The sequence below is a fragment of the Dermacentor albipictus genome, chromosome 2 (assembly GCF_038994185.2).
Source record: "Dermacentor albipictus isolate Rhodes 1998 colony chromosome 2, USDA_Dalb.pri_finalv2, whole genome shotgun sequence".
Classification (NCBI taxonomy): domain Eukaryota; kingdom Metazoa; phylum Arthropoda; class Arachnida; order Ixodida; family Ixodidae; genus Dermacentor; species Dermacentor albipictus.
In genome coordinates this window covers 15,472,111-15,490,653 of record NC_091822.1, presented here as the reverse complement: position 1 = coordinate 15,490,653, position 18,543 = coordinate 15,472,111, and the positions used below count along the sequence as shown (strand labels likewise).

The 18,543-nt window shown below is 46.7% G+C and overlaps 2 protein-coding genes across 4 annotated transcripts in view; one reads left to right on the top strand and one right to left on the bottom strand.

The window, feature by feature from the left end:
* Window positions 1-18,543, top strand: part of LOC135910894 (2-Hydroxyacid oxidase 1-like) — a 173,561-nt gene that overhangs the window by 22,769 nt on the left and 132,249 nt on the right. The window lies entirely within an intron of this gene.
* Window positions 9,265-17,781, bottom strand: LOC139056438 (uncharacterized). Its single transcript, XM_070534684.1, has 7 exons — window positions 17,756-17,781; window positions 16,548-16,695; window positions 16,365-16,445; window positions 16,230-16,289; window positions 15,970-16,044; window positions 15,439-15,717; window positions 9,265-9,336 (listed from the first exon to the last, which is right to left on the bottom strand). The coding sequence occupies exons 2-7, from the start codon at window positions 16,686-16,688 to the stop codon at window positions 9,265-9,267; spliced, it is 708 nt and encodes a 235-aa protein (XP_070390785.1). The 5' UTR covers window positions 16,689-16,695; window positions 17,756-17,781.

The following is an 18,543-nucleotide window of genomic DNA, read 5'->3' as shown; positions in this document are numbered from 1 at the left end:
GCTTTGTTTCGCGTTCCTTTAGCAAAATGGTTCAATGGTTCTGGACTTCTGAAAACGCGGGGAAGTGGCCACATCCCAACTTATCTCACAATTGAGGGGCGGACAGACTCCAAGTTGTCCGTAGCCGTCCTGTGCATCGACTGGCCGAAATTTCAATCGATCCTGGAAGACTGCTGTCGAGAGGACATACCAACCATCCAGCCTAAGGGTCGCAAGAAAGGTGCCTTACAGGTTGCCGCACATTCGGTTTTGAGAACCTCCGCGCGCACCGAATTTGACATCGACTTAGAGGAAGTTCGGGCACTTTGAGGCCGTGGGGAACGAGTATATAGGTGCACGAAGTCCATTCATGACTTGCGATTGTCCAGACGTACAGAGAAGAAAATACAACTCCGGATGAATAAGCTGGCTTCACAACGATGCATGTATCTCTGCGAGTACCTGGATCCCCGAAAGCCTTTGTTTCTTATATGGATAACTGTTCGTGGCCTCCGTGCAATCGCTGCGAAGCGCGACCCATTAAATGCCCTGGCTCTTTACCTCAAATGCAAGGAGATTAAAGTCGCATAATCTTTCTGTAGGAGGATTGCCGGTGAAGCAAGTTACACTACAACGCAGACTCCTCACCATTCACCATTCTCACGTGGTCCCCGTATACAGTGCCTTTTTTCTCTGGATGAACTAGACGCTGTGCTTGCTTTATGCAGGAGTTCCTCCGCGCCAGGGCCAGATGACATTACGTGCCATGCTCTCTGTTCACCCTTGGTAAACGAGCTCAAAATGCACTTCCTCAGGTTCCGGTTTACTCAGGACTGTGGCATGCCCATGAAGTCTTCTTTAGAACTTTTGTTGTTTTACATAGAGAATACTGTTGTAAAATGGGGTAGTTCTATGTATGTACGAAAACTGGGAGTTTGCATCGGTTCAAAAGTTGCGCCAGTTTTGAGTGATATTTATCTAAGTCACGTCAATAGAAAACTACAAAACAGTCTGGAGGAATTGGCGGTGCATGCGTTTAGATACCTAGATGACTACCTGGTGTTTTGTTCTCACGATAACCACGCCAAGAAAGCTACGGATATTTTAAAGGTATTTAGGGAATGTGGTGGGGGCCTAGGTTTCTCGCTTGAGCTTATCCAGGGCAACAAGAAATTAAATTACACATTACATGGCCATGCAGTTATTCAAGACACAAGTGGGCTTGGGAGCCCAACATAAGAAATGAAAACTGGACAAGGTAGCATGGATTTATTATGAACTAAAGCTCAAAAAATAAACAACGGACAAGATGAAAGCACTCTGTGTGCTCCCTTCGTTCTTGTCTGTTGCCTTTCTGCTCCGCTATAATTAGAACAGGAGAATAACAATGCCTGCGCCCGAGGCCCTCATTTCGCATCAAAATCTATGTACACACACACACACACACACACACACACACACACACACACACACACACACGCGCGCGCGCGCGCGCGCGCGCACGCACGCAAGCACGCACGCACGCAAGCACGCACGCACGCACACACGCACGCACACGCACATACACACACACACACACGCACACACACACACACGCGCACACACACACACACGCGCACACACACGCACACACACACACACACGCACACACACTTATCGTCAACAAGGAGAGACACGAGGAACCCTGCGAGGCTTATTACAAAATAGCCCACAGGCATCACTTGAGGCGTCGTGCGCTCCCATCACCGGCCAGGCAACTCGATAAAATGCAAGCGGCCGCGTTTAAGCGTCTCCAAACACATACCCACACCCAAAGTACATTAACAAAATCACAGGGGGAAAGGAAAGCGACCTATGTAGGCTCTGTTCACAAACAGGGACACTCACACACATAATATGGGTATGCACCTCGCTCCCGCTTTCTCATTCCCCCATCAGCAACGAAAACTGACTGGACAACTTGGCTCAGTTCCGGGGACGTCGACGGGCAGCATGAACTGGTGGACTGGGGAGAGAAGGCAAAGCAGGCTCGGTACCTTACTTGAGCCCGATCCCCCAGCCACCTCCCCCTTTCCCCTTCCCCTTTTCAATAAAGTTTATCACCACCACCACCACACTTAAATGTTGCAAAGGCGCATAGCATGAAGCAGTATCAACAGGATGGAACGAGAGAGAAATGAGGGCTAACTTCCAACTAGGGTTTATTGTTAAAATGCGGTAATTTGAATAGTTTACCAGGAAAAAAAGAGAGCAAGAAAGCCCAGTAAAAATTGATGCTTGATGCATCCAAACAAATAAAAACAGTACGGAAAGAAAATACAGGTAAACATTCCAAGTGCAGAAAAAGAACAGATCATCACAATCGCCAATTGTGTATGCCAGCGCCTTTCAAGAAACGCAGTTTTTTTTTTCAATCGACAGTCTACACTGACAGCTTGCTTATGCAAGCACGCTCTTCCAGTTCCGTGCCATTGGGAGAAAAAAAGACTTGTTTCTTGGAAGGCAGTCGCATGCGGAGCTGGCGATCACGATGCTTTTTCCCCTGGGCTTGTCTATCTATCCGTATTTTCTCTAGCTCTTTCCTGTTTTTGATTATGTTTGGTTTTATCAAGCACTGGATTTCATCAGGCTTTCTTGCTTTACTACTTTCTGGTACCATTTCTATATCACTGCACTATCACAATATGCAATTTAATTAGAATTTTGCGTACCCTGTTCTTACTGCTTCACAATATACACTCTTGCGCATTGCCCAAGTAAAAATTTTATAAGCTACAAAGAAACATCGTGAGGGTCATTTAAGTCACTTGTTACAGTCCAAAAAAATAAAGAATAGCCTGGATGAAAATGCCACAAGAGAACACATAGGACAAACAAGAAAACCGAGATCATCTAGCAACAGATATTTTCATGTACATGACGAGTAAATGCTGGCTCACAAGCAATAAACGGAACAGACACAAAAAATAGAAGCAAAATCTAATGTGTCTTTTCCAGACAGGAAATGCATTGATGTCTAATGGAGGACGTGCTGACACAAGTTTCTCCCAGCGTTTTTAGGTCTACAGTTTCCATAATTTCTCTAGGCAGCTGATCAAATATGCTCAGAATGATGCGCAGAATGCGCAGAATGCTAGCTTCTTCCACTACAATTTACGATCAAATGTCGAGAAATCTGAGCACGCATTGTAGAAGAAAAAACGAGCATTCTTTGCAGAATGGCTACCTAGAGAAGTTATGGAAGCTGTAGATCTAAAAACGCTCGGAGAATCTTGTGTCAGCATGGCACCTGTTACGCTTTCAGAGATGGATGCGTTCCTGTTGGGATCAGTAAGGATATTTTGCTTAAACGTTTCCCAGTTAGGCCCAATCTCTGAATTATTGTCTTTGTTCATTTCCTGCATGCCCTCAAGTGCTAGAGTTTTGATAACATCGTCATCAAGTACTTTATTATTAATATTTCCGGACTCCCTGTAAATTTTCCTTTTCTTTTTTGTTACTGCAAATGCTACACATAACGAGGCAGTGGTAAGTGGAGAGAGGGGTTACGCTGTAATCCTTACACGGAGACAGTGTCCGTCGCCACATATGCACGATTAAGCGTGTGTGACTGGAACCTTGAAAATGTGTGAATCGAACGTCATGCCCACTAGTAATACATTCTTCCACATCTTCAAGAGCGAAGTCGTTGACGATATCTATTAACTTTAGCGTGCTAGTCTCACGATGCGGAGTAGTACTCGTTTTGTCTCGCAATGGGCATACACGATTAAAATCACCGAGAAGGATGAGTATAAAATCAGTGTTACAATATTCACTAATGCGGCAGAAGACATGTAAACGATTTGCAACGTCAGTTGTAGCATACAAACAAACCACGCGCAACACATTGGAGGCAAAAGGAAAATCACAGCGGCCCATTCGACATCTTGTATAATGTAAATGCAAATGTATAACTATCCCTAAGGAACTACGTGCAAATAGACGTACCCTTCTGACTTCCCAGCCACATGACTGACGCACACATCATACTGTGCCGAGAATGGGCGCAACGTGCCCTCGGTCTGGTCGTCAACTTTTAACGCGATAGCGTTAAGGAGCTCGTGTCGCAGAAAAGCCGGTGTCGTCGGCGTCGGTGTCGGCGTCGGGTGTCGGCGTCGGTGTCGGCGTCAGCGTTTTAACGCGATAGCGTTAAGGAGCTCGTGTCGCAGAAAAGCCGGTGTCGTCGGCGTCGGTGTCGGCGTCGGGTGTCGGCGTCAGCGTTTTTGCGGCGTTGACCGTGAGCGATAAATCACAGCAGGCACTCCATAAATAAAAAGCAACTTCCAAGATGGTCTGGGTGGGAATCGAACCAGGGTCTCCGGAGTGTGAGACGGAGACGCTACCACTCAGCCACGATTTCGATGGTTCCAAAAGGTACAAACGCGCCTCTAGTGAATGCGGTGTTGCCTTCGAAACGAGCCGTGGAAAGTTATACTGTGGTGTATATAGGTAATTATGAACATGTAACTTACAGAAGTCGCAATTACACGAGTAGCGAAGTGCGTTTCGCTGCATTTCTTCTGCGCTTTCCGCACACGGAGAGCCATCTTGCGGCAAACACAGAAGAGCCCCTCCTCTCCATGTACGGCGCTGCCCCGACAGATGGCGCGCCACGCGCGCATTGGAGCTGTCGCGGTTCGGACTCTCTCCCCTGACAACGCTTCGCCTCGCTCCCTCCGCAGAATCAAGCGTCCTTCCTTTCTTTAGATCACTATCTCTCTATCTCTCTGCCCGTGCCGATCACGGCGTTTGGCTGGCGTGCATCATTTCCCCCTCCGGGATACCGAGTTCTTTGGTTCGCTCCGCTTGCTCAGGCGCACGTTTCATTGGTGCGCCGAACGCCGCGTTGCTCGACCATATGGCTCGACGCTCACCGCGTCTGATGCGGGGCGCCTCGTAAGTGATGGCTGCCCTGTAGCCCATTGTCTTACACCCATTGGCGGGTCGACGGGAACGCTATCGCGTTCCACTCTTGAAGGCGAAGCTTAAGCGTCCTCCAATTTTTTTGCGGCGTTGACCGTGAGCGATAAATCACGGCAGGCACTCCATAAATAAAAAGCAACTTCCAAGATGGTCTGGGTGGGAATCGAACCAGGGTCTCCGGAGTGTGAGACGGAGACGCTACCACTCAGCCACGATTTCGATGGTTCCAAAAGGTACAAACGCGCCTCTAGTGAATGCGGTGTTGCCTTCGAAACGAGCCGTGGAAAGTTATACTGTGGTGTATATAGGTAATTATGAACATGTAACTTACAGAAGTCGCAATTACACGAGTAGCGAAGTGCGTTTCGCTGCATTTCTTCTGCGCTTTCCGCACACGGAGAGCCATCTTGCGGCAAACACAGAAGAGCCCCTCCTCTCCATGTACGGCGCTGCCCCGACAGATGGCGCGCCACGCGCGCATTGGAGCTGTCGCGGTTCGGACTCTCTCCCCTGACAACGCTTCGCCTCGCTCCCTCCGCAGAATCAAGCGTCCTTCCTTTCTTTAGATCACTATCTCTCTATCTCTCTGCCCGTGCCGATCACGGCGTTTGGCTGGCGTGCATTATTTCCCCCTCCGGGATACCGAGTTCTTTGGTTCGCTCCGCTTGCTCAGGCGCACGTTTCATTGGTGCGCCGAACGCCGCGTTGCTCGACCATATGGCTCGACGCTCACCGCGTCTGATGCGGGGCGCCTCGTAAGTGATGGCTGCCCTGTAGCCCATTGTCTTACACCCATTGGCGGGTCGACGGGAACGCTATCGCGTTCCACTCTTGAAGGCGAAGCTTAAGCGTCCTCCAATTTTTTTGCGGCGTTGACCGTGAGCGATAAATCACGGCAGGCACTCCATAAATAAAAAGCAACTTCCAAGATGGTCTGGGTGGGAATCGAACCAGGGTCTCCGGAGTGTGAGACGGAGACGCTACCACTCAGCCACGATTTCGATGGTTCCAAAAGGTACAAACGCGCCTCTAGTGAATGCGGTGTTGCCTTCGAAACGAGCCGTGGAAAGTTATACTGTGGTGTATATAGGTAATTATGAACATGTAACTTACAGAAGTCGCAATTACACGAGTAGCGAAGTGCGTTTCGCTGCATTTCTTCTGCGCTTTCCGCACACGGAGAGCCATCTTGCGGCAAACACAGAAGAGCCCCTCCTCTCCATGTACGGCGCTGCCCCGACAGATGGCGCGCCACGCGCGCATTGGAGCTGTCGCGGTTCGGACTCTCTCCCCTGACAACGCTTCGCCTCGCTCCCTCCGCAGAATCAAGCGTCCTTCCTTTCTTTAGATCACTATCTCTCTATCTCTCTGCCCGTGCCGATCACGGCGTTTGGCTGGCGTGCATTATTTCCCCCTCCGGGATACCGAGTTCTTTGGTTCGCTCCGCTTGCTCAGGCGCACGTTTCATTGGTGCGCCGAACGCCGCGTTGCTCGACCATATGGCTCGACGCTCACCGCGTCTGATGCGGGGCGCCTCGTAAGTGATGGCTGCCCTGTAGCCCATTGTCTTACACCCATTGGCGGGTCGACGGGAACGCTATCGCGTTCCACTCTCGAAGGCGAAGCTTAAGCGTCCTCCAATTTTTTGTTTCCTGCACTGCGATTATATCTAATTCTTGTTCCGTCGCAATACGATACAGCTGATTTTGCCTTCTTTGAGTCGCTAATCCGGGAACATTCATTGTCCTTACGCGCAGCGACCTTTCGAACGACGCATTTTTCCTGCTGGACGAGACCACGGGCGAGACCCATCTCGACGCCTTGCGCACGCGCGCGTCGGAACGGCGCTGCGAGGTTTCACCCATTTCGCATTCAGCGATGTTTCAACCTGTCTCAGACGCACATCATAGAGAAAGAAAACAAAGTTAAGAGTGGACAGAGTTTCCTCAACGTTTTCATTCCAAGGCAAGATAGGCTTTTTCTGGGTTCTCCGTTGTTAGAGCACCACGACACACAGCAGTAGTTGCCGTAGCTTGGACCGCCGAACGGCATGGCATCAGCACGGTCTGAAAATGTCAATAAGTGCACGCTTCGTTAATTACCAAAAACATATGTAAGCGCCACAACTGAACCAGGAAACCGCTTTTTATGAATAGCGAACCGATGCACAATATAAAACGACCGACACATTCTGACCTCTGACCCATAAAACTCGCACTTACAAGGATAAATGTTAAGACCCCGTACAGGGGTGTTCAAAAGTTTCCAGGCCGCCATCCTATCTTATCCCATGGCATCGCGGCCTGTGTACTTTTACACCGCTGTACGTACTCAGTATAAGGAGTACATTGGTAGGCAAAATAGCAATTCACATAAGCGTGGTAAAGATAAATTCGAAACGTCCAAATACCAGGCCTTTATTCAAATGCGCGCCACGCCGCGCCTACGCGAAAATATGTTGTGCAATGTATTCCGCCACGAAAAAATGGTAAGGAACCGTAAGTGACTATAATGCGCAGTACATCCCGACACGGCCGCCGCAATAAGTACATGCAGTCTTCATTGGTGACTTTTCCCCACCGTTACGTTTCTGTATAAACAATCCGCATGGGCGTATACACCAACGTCCGTCCGTGCACACCTCGCTGAAGTACAAAACGCAATAAGCTATGCTTGCTGTTTATGTCACATGCCATTTTTTGCAAGCAATATCATAAAAATATTCAGGAGGCCTTACTCTATAAGGGAAACGAGCAAGCAAAGCTTGGCTACAGCGTGCTTAACGTCCTGCTTTTCTTTAGTTAGGTAGCGCCAGTCCCCGGAATGCCGTTTTCGGTCTAAATCGGCGTGGCGTCTTTTATGTTCTTTCCAGCGTTCGTCAGCCTCCAGAACGGGCCAACGAAAGGAACTTCAACCGTCACGCGATCATGTAAACGTGGGACACGAATTCAGTTTTCTCGAAACCGGAATTTTCCAGATATGTGCAATTAATGATATTGACCTTAAGCGTTGTCCAGCAGATCGTTTTTAGTCCGCAACACGAACTAATTCAATGGAACGCCGATACCATGGTTATCGCAAAGAGCGATTCTGTTTTTATGCATAAGAAACACGCCAAATATGGGCGCATAATTATTATTTTCTAAAACGATTGAGCAGAATTCATTACAACTTTTTCTTTTCTTGCGCCTGCGTTCTCTGGCGTTTTGTGAGAGCACTAGTTCGTTTCGTAGCCGTGACGTAGTTCCTGAGGCCAGATTTCTTGGAGTGTGCGCTTTTTGTCTTTTTCTTTCTCTATGCCGACACCACGGCGTCATGATGACGCCTAGGTTGACTCCGCGTCCATTATTACCGCAGCACTTTCGTCAGGCTTTGTGTAGCTATGTGCTTACTACCTGGTCCGTCTGGGAGACGCCGGTTGCGTCCGCGGACTCTCTCGTTCGTTCCTCATCCGGAAACACGGGCCCAACACACGTCGCGTTCACTGCTCACCAGCGCTGGGCCCCATTATGGCCGACGCTTGCAGCCCGAAAACGCTGCCTTCCTTGTCTGCGCCCGGATCGGTTCTTCTCGTGTCAGCTGTAGCGGGGGCTGCAGCTTGCTCTGCCTCTATTTCATCCGCGACCACTCTTGTCTACAACCGCAGATTTTCCAACAGCTTTGGCGTAGCTGCGAGTAAATGCCTCCGGTCCGTGGCCAAACGCGTGACATTCGGCGCACTTCGGAACCCCACAATCTTCGTATATGACCCCTGTGCTTGCAACGAAGGCAAAGAGGGGCTCGACCTGGCGCCACAATGAGTACTATACCGCTGTCAAGACGCATTTGGTAGGGTTTGTGGTCTAGTACGATACCCTCAATCAAAAGCAGTCGCACAAACTTTGTCAGAGAATCAGCACATTCGAAGCCCTCCACTCTCCACCTATCGTTAGTCCCCTCCTTCACTTCACCATGTTCACTGAATGCCCTCTCAATGTTATCGTTCAGACGCATCAATGCAACTTCAGAGGCACCTCTTGCTTGTTGCGGTCGACGGCGATGCAAAGACGGCCCTTGAAGACCAAGCGTCCTGTTTCTATAAGCTTCTTTTTAGCTTCATCCGTCCGTAGGTTAACGAGCCAGATGTGGGAAATCTGGTAGGCACCTATCACAGCAACGTCCTTGATGACGCCGGCGTTTTGCAGGGGCTTTCGAAAGTCTTCAATGAGGTGCGGGCGACCTGAGATGTCGCAGTGCAGCATGACCGCACGCTTCATAGCTTTACCCGATGAAACATTGGGCAGGATAATCCTGTAGTCCTTGGGCACGGAAAAATGCGGGCTACCCGGCCGTTGACGACCGCTGTCGCAGCTCGCTCAGAGCCCACCAGCCTGAGTCCACACGCGTCGGTGACTGGAAGCAGAATGACCACGCCACGCCAGCAGATGAACATAGATGGATAATTTGCCATGTCAAGATTGAGAAGCAGGTTTAGTTTCACACAGATACGCCTCGCACAGACATGGTAGATGCGCTATCATTCAACACCTAAAACTCCAGCCTGAACCAGAAAGAAGTTGCTGTCCGCATCAAGTAGTATGCTTGGAAGTGCCACAGCATCAATTTTCACTTGTGATTGATATTTTAACTTCTAAATGAACCACCAACCTGGGACGCTGTATGGGCTGTTACTGCCGATTTCGATAGCCATTTCTTGTTCTTCAGGCAAGGGATATGCAACGTTTTCTTATTTCAGTGATGCGTTTCAATGGACCCGTCCGTCTGGTATTCGTTTTTCGAGCAAACAAAAGTGACCTCCTATGAACGAGGAGAGCGTTTGATTGGTTTGTTCAGACCATAGAGTTTTTAAATAAATATTCTAGAGGGAAATGTGGCGCTAGTGTCTACGGGGGTTCTCCTGAGCGTTGCCTCAACCTACATGGGAATGATGGGAAATACAGGCTTCGGATTGACTTCGATCTTTATAATAGCGGCATTTGGTTGCGGCGCAGTAAACGAAGTTTTACTAAAATATTATCGCGTAAAATAAAATTTTATTTCTGCAGTGTTTTATTTAATGCTCAGCACGTTACATAAACTTTGTATGACTCCGAGATTGATGCATACCCAGGACACACCAGGGTATGCATTCTTGTGCTATTCTGCTCCCGATTTAGCGCCAGAGAATAATTATTTGTTTATTTTTCCAACAGCAATAACAACCGTGCACGTACTTCTATAAATATACTGATCAAGAATGTATGGAAATAAAAATTTTTTATTGTGAGAAAGTGTTGCGCCCTTGAAAGGAATGCTACAATTGTCGTCTACTGCGACGCCTGCTCGCTGCGAACGCGAGACTTTTCTCGCAGACGACAGGCACTTGCGAACTCTATCGCTCTTTCGAAAGACTGCGTAGGCTGTCACGATTGCTGAACGCCTTCAAGTACTTTTAAGCACATCTGCTGCACTGCTAGCAGGGATTCTTGAGGCCTCGTACGAGTACACTTCATTTTATATTATTTTGACGTACCGCTTCCGAAGCGTTATGGCGTGGCTTTGCACTTCCCCATTTTGCGACACTAGACTACAGCCAGGAAGCAGCAACCTTTCCTACCACAGGTAAGTTTGTGTTCTCGAAGTCCTGAAACACGCATTTCAATGAGCACATAAACGAGCAATGCATAATGAAGTCCTCATTAAAATTTGATTGTCAAGCCACTAGAAGTACAACTGTCTATGTCTTGCATCAGTAGTGCCTTCTTATTTTCTATTCTGAAGTTTTATAAAGACCGTAATGCTACAGCGCAAACCTAACACACGTAACAAACCATGGTCGTAACGCTGAAAACATGTTCTTCAACGTTTACGATGCCGTCGCTTTCTTGTCAGGGCTTCGACACCACGCCGCGACACAAACATCATCCCAGCCGCTGGCCCAGCGCGCTATCGCCACTTCGAGCAACATAACAAAGGCAGAGAGCTTTGCGTTGCACTGTCCCAGTGCAGGTTATAGCAACTGCCATAAAATACTTGTACACTAGTTTGCCAGTCAACAGAATGCCAAACCGTAGCCTGTACTTCTCATCATTCCCATGATGGTTGAACTATCGCAGCGCCAAATTTCCCTCTAGTTATCCTAATATGAAACTCTATGGTTCGGACAACCCTGCGGGTGACTGCCTGATGCTTGCATCGGCAGTAACGCTAATCTGACGTCAGGAGATTGGAATAAAAACACATTGGAATCCTTTTACGTTAAAGGGCGCCAGCACCTGTACAGCACAAACCAGTGGGCCCCAGCGTCAGCGTGATAGGAGGAGACTTCAACTTACCAGAGCTCTGTTTTAATCAACAATCTAGCTCGTGCGGAGCTGCTTCTGGTGCAGGGAAAGAATTCGTAAGCATCATGCATGACTTCGCATTGACCCAGATGGTGACCGAAGCAACTCGACTAACCAATACATTAGATTTAGTACTGACAAATCGACCAGCTTGGGTTTCGTCCACTTTAGTCCTGCCAAGAATCAGTGATCATGAATCAGTTTTTTGTCAAATGCAGGTGTCGTATGAAAAAGCAAAATCGAGTGCAGCAAGAAAGATATATAATTACTCAAAAGCTAATACTACAGAAATAGACTTAGCGTTAGAAGCTTACTTTCCGCTTTACGAGGCCTTGTCAGAAACTTGCAGTGTTAATGATCTGTGGCTTAGTTTAAATAACAAAATGTTAGATTTACAGGAAAGGTTTGTTCCTTCATGGGTGCAGTCGCCAAGGCGTTGGAAGAATAAGCCGTGATTCAATGCTGATTTACGACGCCTTCATAACAAACGCCAAAGAATGTTTAAAAGATATAAGAAGAATCGAAACCCCTTGACGAAAACAAACTTAGAGGCGGCTAACAATGCTCTACAGATGGCTGTTGGAAAAGCTAAAAAGGGCTTCCTTGACTCCTTCTCGTCAAGGTTCCAAAAGAACCCAAAGGAATTCTGGCGATACGTCAAACGCAATGGTAAAGATAATGTAGGCATTCCAACCATAGCGCACAATGACCACATGATAGACGGCTGTCTTGAAAAAGCAAACTCCTTCAATGATTTTTTCAGTTCGGTATTTCGGCCCAGCATAACCTGTGACATCCCTTATCAGCCAGTTCAGCTTAATCCTATGGCACCCATAGAAATAGATGAAAGGGGAATTACTGCATTACTTCAGCGACTAGATGCGTCCAAAGCTGGAGGCCCTGATGGTTTGTCCAATGGCCTTTTAAAGTTGTGTGCCGAATCTGTATCTCCTTTTTTAGCTCTCCTATTCAAGAAATCTTTGCTCACTAGTTCTCTTCCTATAGATTGGAAGGTTGCCTGCGTGGTCCCTATTCATAAGACCGGGCCTCGGGAATTGGTCTCTAATTACCGTCCTATATCCTTAATAAGTAATGTCTGTAAAACTCTAGAGCACATCCTATATACGAACATAATGAATCATCTCAATCCCTTGTTAAATCCAAATCAGCACGGCTTCCGGCAAGGGAAATCCTGTGTTACACAACTAACCGAGTTTGTTCATGAGGTATGCGAAGCTATGGATCGTTGTAGCATCATTGACTGCATATTCATTGATTTTAAAAAGGCTTTTGACATAGTAGATCATGGTCTCTGAGTCCACAAGTTGCGTTGATTAAATGTGCATGAGAAGGTTGTAGAATGGATTAGGGAATATTTAAGTTTAAGGTGTCAGTATGTCACAATAAACGGAGCCAAATCAAATGCAACTTCCGTCACGTCAGGCGTCCCACAGGGGTCAGTTTTGGGACCGTTGCTTTTTCTTGTGTTCATTAACGACATATCAGAGAATATTAATTCCCACATGCGACTCTTCGCTGATGACTGTGTGGTCTACAGAGAAGTGCAAAATTCACAGGATTCGGTTGCTTTGCAGGAAGACCTAAATACATTGCACCGGTGGTGCGAACAGTGGCACATGAATATAAATTTGCAAAAAACAGTGCACATGTCTTTCACGAGAAAAAAGAATGTACCTAATTACGTCTATAACTTAAACGGCCACTTATTGGAAACTGTTCTCGAATATAAGTATTTAGGTGTGTACATCACCTCAAGACTATGTTGGCATCGACATGTTGATTATGCTGCTGGGAAAGCTTGCAAAATGTTGGGTTTTTTGCGCCGTAACACGAGAATGTTTCCGCAAGACTCTAGGGATTCACTATTTAAAACGTATATTCGCAACTCAAATCAACATTAGGGGGCGCTGCGAAGCCTGGCCCGGTCTGGCTACACTGTGCAGTATGGCGGCTTTACGGAGGTCCCCGCGTACGCTTTCTTTGGTGAAAACTTTAAGTTTGTTGCACTGCGATGTTAATTCGCGCTGTTTTGTGGGGGGAGAACGGGTAGTGGACGCCGAGCACCTCATTTTAGTCGGTACCAGTGGTACAAAGAGTAATTAAGTAGAAGTGGTCGCGCGTGTGTGCAAACCTCCGGCGTGACAGCGGACCCGCACGAGATTGTGGTGAGAATCGCCGACGCATTCCGGGACCCATCGATCGTGGAGGCGAAGTGTTCGTGCACTGCTGGATTGTCGCAAAAGTGCAAGCACATCTCGGCTGTTTCTCCTGGCACCTTATCCTGGAACATTTGGTGTAGTTGTCAGTCCCTTTAATGTTTCATCTCTACATTGCGTTTCAATGCTGTTCATATTGCAAAGATCGTAGTAAAGTGAGATGTTCATGTGCGTGCACCGTTGTAAGCAGAAGAGATCCTATTATGTGCCGAACTGCAACTTAGCTTCACCTTGTGCTGTGGCGCTTGGGGTTACCTATCACAATACATATCCTGCTTTTTTTTTTGCCGACATGACTGTTCGTTTCCTATGGCTCATACGTTATTGTTTCACAATTTGTGCTCGAGCAACTGCGTGATATCAGTGGCGACTCAGGCAGAACTCATGAACCAACTTTTGTTGTCTTTGTTAGTGCCCTTCTTAAAGGGGCCCTGAAACTGGCATGCCGCATAATATAGATACCACGACCACCACAAGCTCTGTTCGCAGGACGATCAGACAGCCGTGTGTATTTATTGGTCTCTGTAAGTGATGTAGCTCCAGGCGTCCATCTCGCGTTTAGAGAGTGCCACACATGCCTGAACCACAAGTAGCAATGTGTAAAAAAAAAAACTTGACCAGGACCTTGCTACCTTGCCATGCACCGTGTAGCTTCCAGCACACTAGCTGAGGCGAAAGGAGAAAGCAATGCATCAGTGCAATAACTACTAATTCCGCTTACAGTTCAATGATTCGAAACATTTTTGCAGCAGGCGGTGTCCTTTTGTAGTGAGGTAACTATGATCAGTCGGAAGTGTTTCAATGCCCCTTTAAGTGTTTGTTAAGTGCTTTAAGTGCATGTTAAACTTTTATGTCACTTTCCATTTATTGATATGTTGATAGTAAGGACAGCTCTATATGCTCTCTGGAGGTCAATAATTATCATTCATTGATGTTTAGTCTGCACAAGTGTCCCCCATGTTTTATTACCAGTGGTTTAGTTACGCTTCCCAGGACAGCCATTTGCACTGTATTCAACAAACTGGGAAGAAGCATAAATTATGGTACATATACCAGCTGGGGTCATTTGAATCAAACCATTCTTTCAGAGTACTCAACTCTGGTGGCCAAACTTTTTAAATACTCATCGTATGCAGGTTTGACACTGTTCCATGTTACTTCTCATGTTCTGTTTGGCCAGATATACCCTCATATGCTAAAAAGTGCAACAAAAATGGGCTTGAGTAAAACGTATGAGGCAAGTACAGTGAACAAAATATTGAGTGCATGTGGTTTATTTTGTGAAAATATACAAGTAAGGAAAGGGACAACAAACAGCCATTGAAGAATAACCACAACTCTATGCACACAGATCATAAGTGAACTGCAAATATCTCGGAATACCATAAGATGAAAACTTGCATCAGAATGCGTAGTGTAAATCAGCACTTCAATGAAGAATACAAGTTGCAAAAGAATGTGCATTGCTAATTTACAAAAAGTGTGTTGAAGTTGAAGTCTGCAGGTTTGGCCAATGCAAACAAGTGCAGCATGTAGATCACATGGCAACGACCGTGTCTGAAAAGTATGAAGTGGCTGAGTGGCATAAAAAATGCTGGATTTCCAAACAGAAGACCGCACTTACTCTCAAGGCCGCCACGCTTTGATGGAGCCAAGGTCACACGCACAAATGCCTCTATGCAATACAGGCTACTTGCAATATCGCCAGCCATGGCACGACTTCAGGTGAATCACCTAATGCCGAATATGCAAACGTGCCACTGGAATTAATCTTTTGGTGGCACAGCCACAGTTACTTTTAAAATTTCACACATCAACTGAGCAGTCTCTGCAATTATGTTGCTACATGTAGTTAGGGAACAGTTAAAAAGGTGACTCAAGAATGCAGTGGAAATATGCTTCAATTTCGCCAATGTCACTGCAATTGTTTTTACACATAACTGGTGTCGTCCTGAAAGTGGATGAATTTTTGTGTAGCACGTCACACGAGCATTCAGAACATCGAATGATGGCAGGCCTGTGAATGTATTTACGTTCCTACTATTTATCGTGTTCACAAACTTCTCTGGAAAAGTACCCGATGTCACTTGGGCAGCCTTGCTTTCTGTAAGCCTTGTCCGTGAAGCCATTTCTAGTAGGAAATTTGCCACGTCTTTTTCTTCTCTTGAGTACTCTGCCATTAATGTCCGGAGGCCAGGTTGGCAAGCACATTCCTGTCACAAAACAAAAGCAAGAGTTGTAATGTCTGACAAATCTGACGCGAAAAGCAGCTTCTTTTTGTCATTCCAATAATGCACATCAATGTATTAAATTCAATGTTGGAAGTAGGAAAGCCAGGCTTTTTGCATCAGTTAATTTGCACCCATCACACACCACAATCCTTTCACGAAGTTAATCCAGAAAACATGCTGCCGGCTAGGTAAAGACAGCTACCACATCACAAATATATAGAAAAAACAAATTGCCATATTTGCTATGTCCTTGTCCCTTATGGTGTTTGCAAGGCTTTGGTCCATGCTGTTAGGGGATGGGAAATCGTCCTGCAATGTCAGATGTAGTTCAGTTCAAGAAACCAGTGGTTAACCAATGTGTGCACAAGTTGCAATTAACGTGCACCTATCACACACCACGTGCTACAATGCTTTTACGATGTAAATCCAGAAAGCATGCCACCGTCTAGGTAAAGACAGCTACCACAACACATACATATACAAAAAGAAATTACCATATTTCCTTTGTCACTTATTTGGTCCATGCTGTTGCGGTCAGGGGATGGGAGATCGTCCTGCAATGTCAGAGTTTAATCCCAAGGAATTAGTGGAGAAGCAATGTGTGCACAAGTTGCAGGCAGCCAATTTACCATGGTGGTCGTGCTGACAGGTGCATGGGGCAACACCTTTGCTTCTAATGGGGAGGCAACAGTTTCTTTGCTTGATTCATTCTGTAATGCATTAAAAGGTGTTGACATATATTGCATGCTTGTAGACATGGTGTATGTACCATAAGCATATAAGTGCTGCACCATGTAGTCAAATTAACTTACTCTGGCTGACCGATACACACGTCGGCGAAGTCTTGCCAGTGAAAGCTCTTTCATATGAGCATCCTTGTTCTCATCATAACATGACGTCCTTGGCAGGTTTTCAGTTGGTACTGCATTTTTTTCAGCCGCTGTCTTTGCCATGCTACATCTGAAAAAATAAATGAATTGTTTATGCTTTATTGTGCCTCAATATGGGCTGCACCCAGAATTTTTTTCTTTTTACCTCAGAAACAAGGCCACAACATTTATAAAAAAACATTTGCAAGGAAATGAAGCACGGTTTGAGTGTGCAAGGCTATGCAACGTTGTACACCGAATGTAGCATCTGCAAAACGTAGTTGAAAGCTGCTCATAACACAAAGTACACAGGTGCAAACACCACCACATGACCGGAGTAGTTTTGCCACTGACTTGGGGATGATTTAATAACACAGATAAAGCTAGCTTAGGTACTAATACTGCACATACATATGCGACACGTCAGTAGACGGCGGACGCCGTAAATTTTCCTCGAAACTAGCAAACGCATGTAAAATTGACATGTGGCTGTCGCGTAAGTGGCAAACTTCTGCAATGAACGTGATAGGCTCGCCGTCGGTGCGAAATACCAGTGTCATATGGCCACTCTTGAGCACGTCGGAGATTCTGAAGTGCAAGTGGCAAATTCGTAATCAGTCGCGCTGGGAAGTGCCCGCGTGCAGTGCGCCTGTGCTGCAAGTTCATCCGCACCACGCATGATATTTATTCCGCTTTAGCATGCCATATACGTGGCACGTTTACACTCAACACTTCCCGAACTTGCTAGTACATCATTCGTAAACATTTGAATCTCCGACGCCCGTATAAGTTGCGCGAGACGTGCTGGGCATCAAAAGCCTCCCGAGTTACAGCCGGGTGTAGCCAACGAGCGCAGAGGTGACGTTGCTCGCAGAAACCGCTGTGAAGCGTCGAACATGAGCTCTAATTACAGCCAATGTGGTTAACGAGTGCAGAAGAGACGTTCCACGGAGAAACCGCTGTGACAGGTCTCGAACCTGTGCTCGAATTTCGCGTTGCGGCTAACATATGCAGCAAATAATGCATAGCCGAATCGCCAGTGCCCGCAATGCGAAACGTGTTTACATAAGGTGACACAGCGACATGTATAATGGCCACGCACAATGGTCATGCATTAGGGTCGAGTTCACAAGTTCACAATAGTGTCTCACCTGGTAAGGAGAAATTATCCCGTGCAAAATGCCGTGAGCAAACAGTCACTGTCAGCGTCACAGCCTTGCCGATGCGGAGGTTAGCGATCCACCTGGTTCTGCGGCTTCAGCCTTTCCACTCGGAGGGAAGTGCGTGAACGGAAATATCGCTGTCCTTCCATCTCGCTGGCACGCACCGAGGAACACAGCAGAACTGCTTGGCCGTTCGCTTTTTCTTTGCTAGCAGCTTCATTCTTCCGTCCGCGACAGCAGCCTCTACGGCACACACGGCGACTGGACCTCCGTATTTCGTTTCTCCCTACTGCCGCTAGGTGTCGCATGAATTGCTGGAGTTGCGAATTAGGTCCGCGTTGGAATATGCTTGTACTGTATGGGACCTGCCGACAAAGACTGACAGACAAAAATTAGAAAGAATCCAGAACTTAGCGGCTCGCTACGTTTCTGGGAATTATAGTAGATGCATTAGTGCGTCTGGCATAAAACAGGAATTAGAATGGGAACCCCTTGAAGTAAGAAGAAGAAAGCTAAGGCTTAAATTTTTTCATAACATATATTACGGTAAGATTGCTATTCCTAGGGAGAAGTACATTTTTCATCCACACTACAGATCCGAGCGGGTTGATCATAATCATAAAGTGCGTGAATTCAGGTCAAAAACCGATATGTTCAAGATGTCGTTTTTTCCTCACACTGTTCGAGAATGGAATGCTTTATCTTCATTTCTTGTTATTACTGACACTGAAGTGTTTGCATTGTCATTGTGACTGCCTTTGTAATATCTTTTTTTC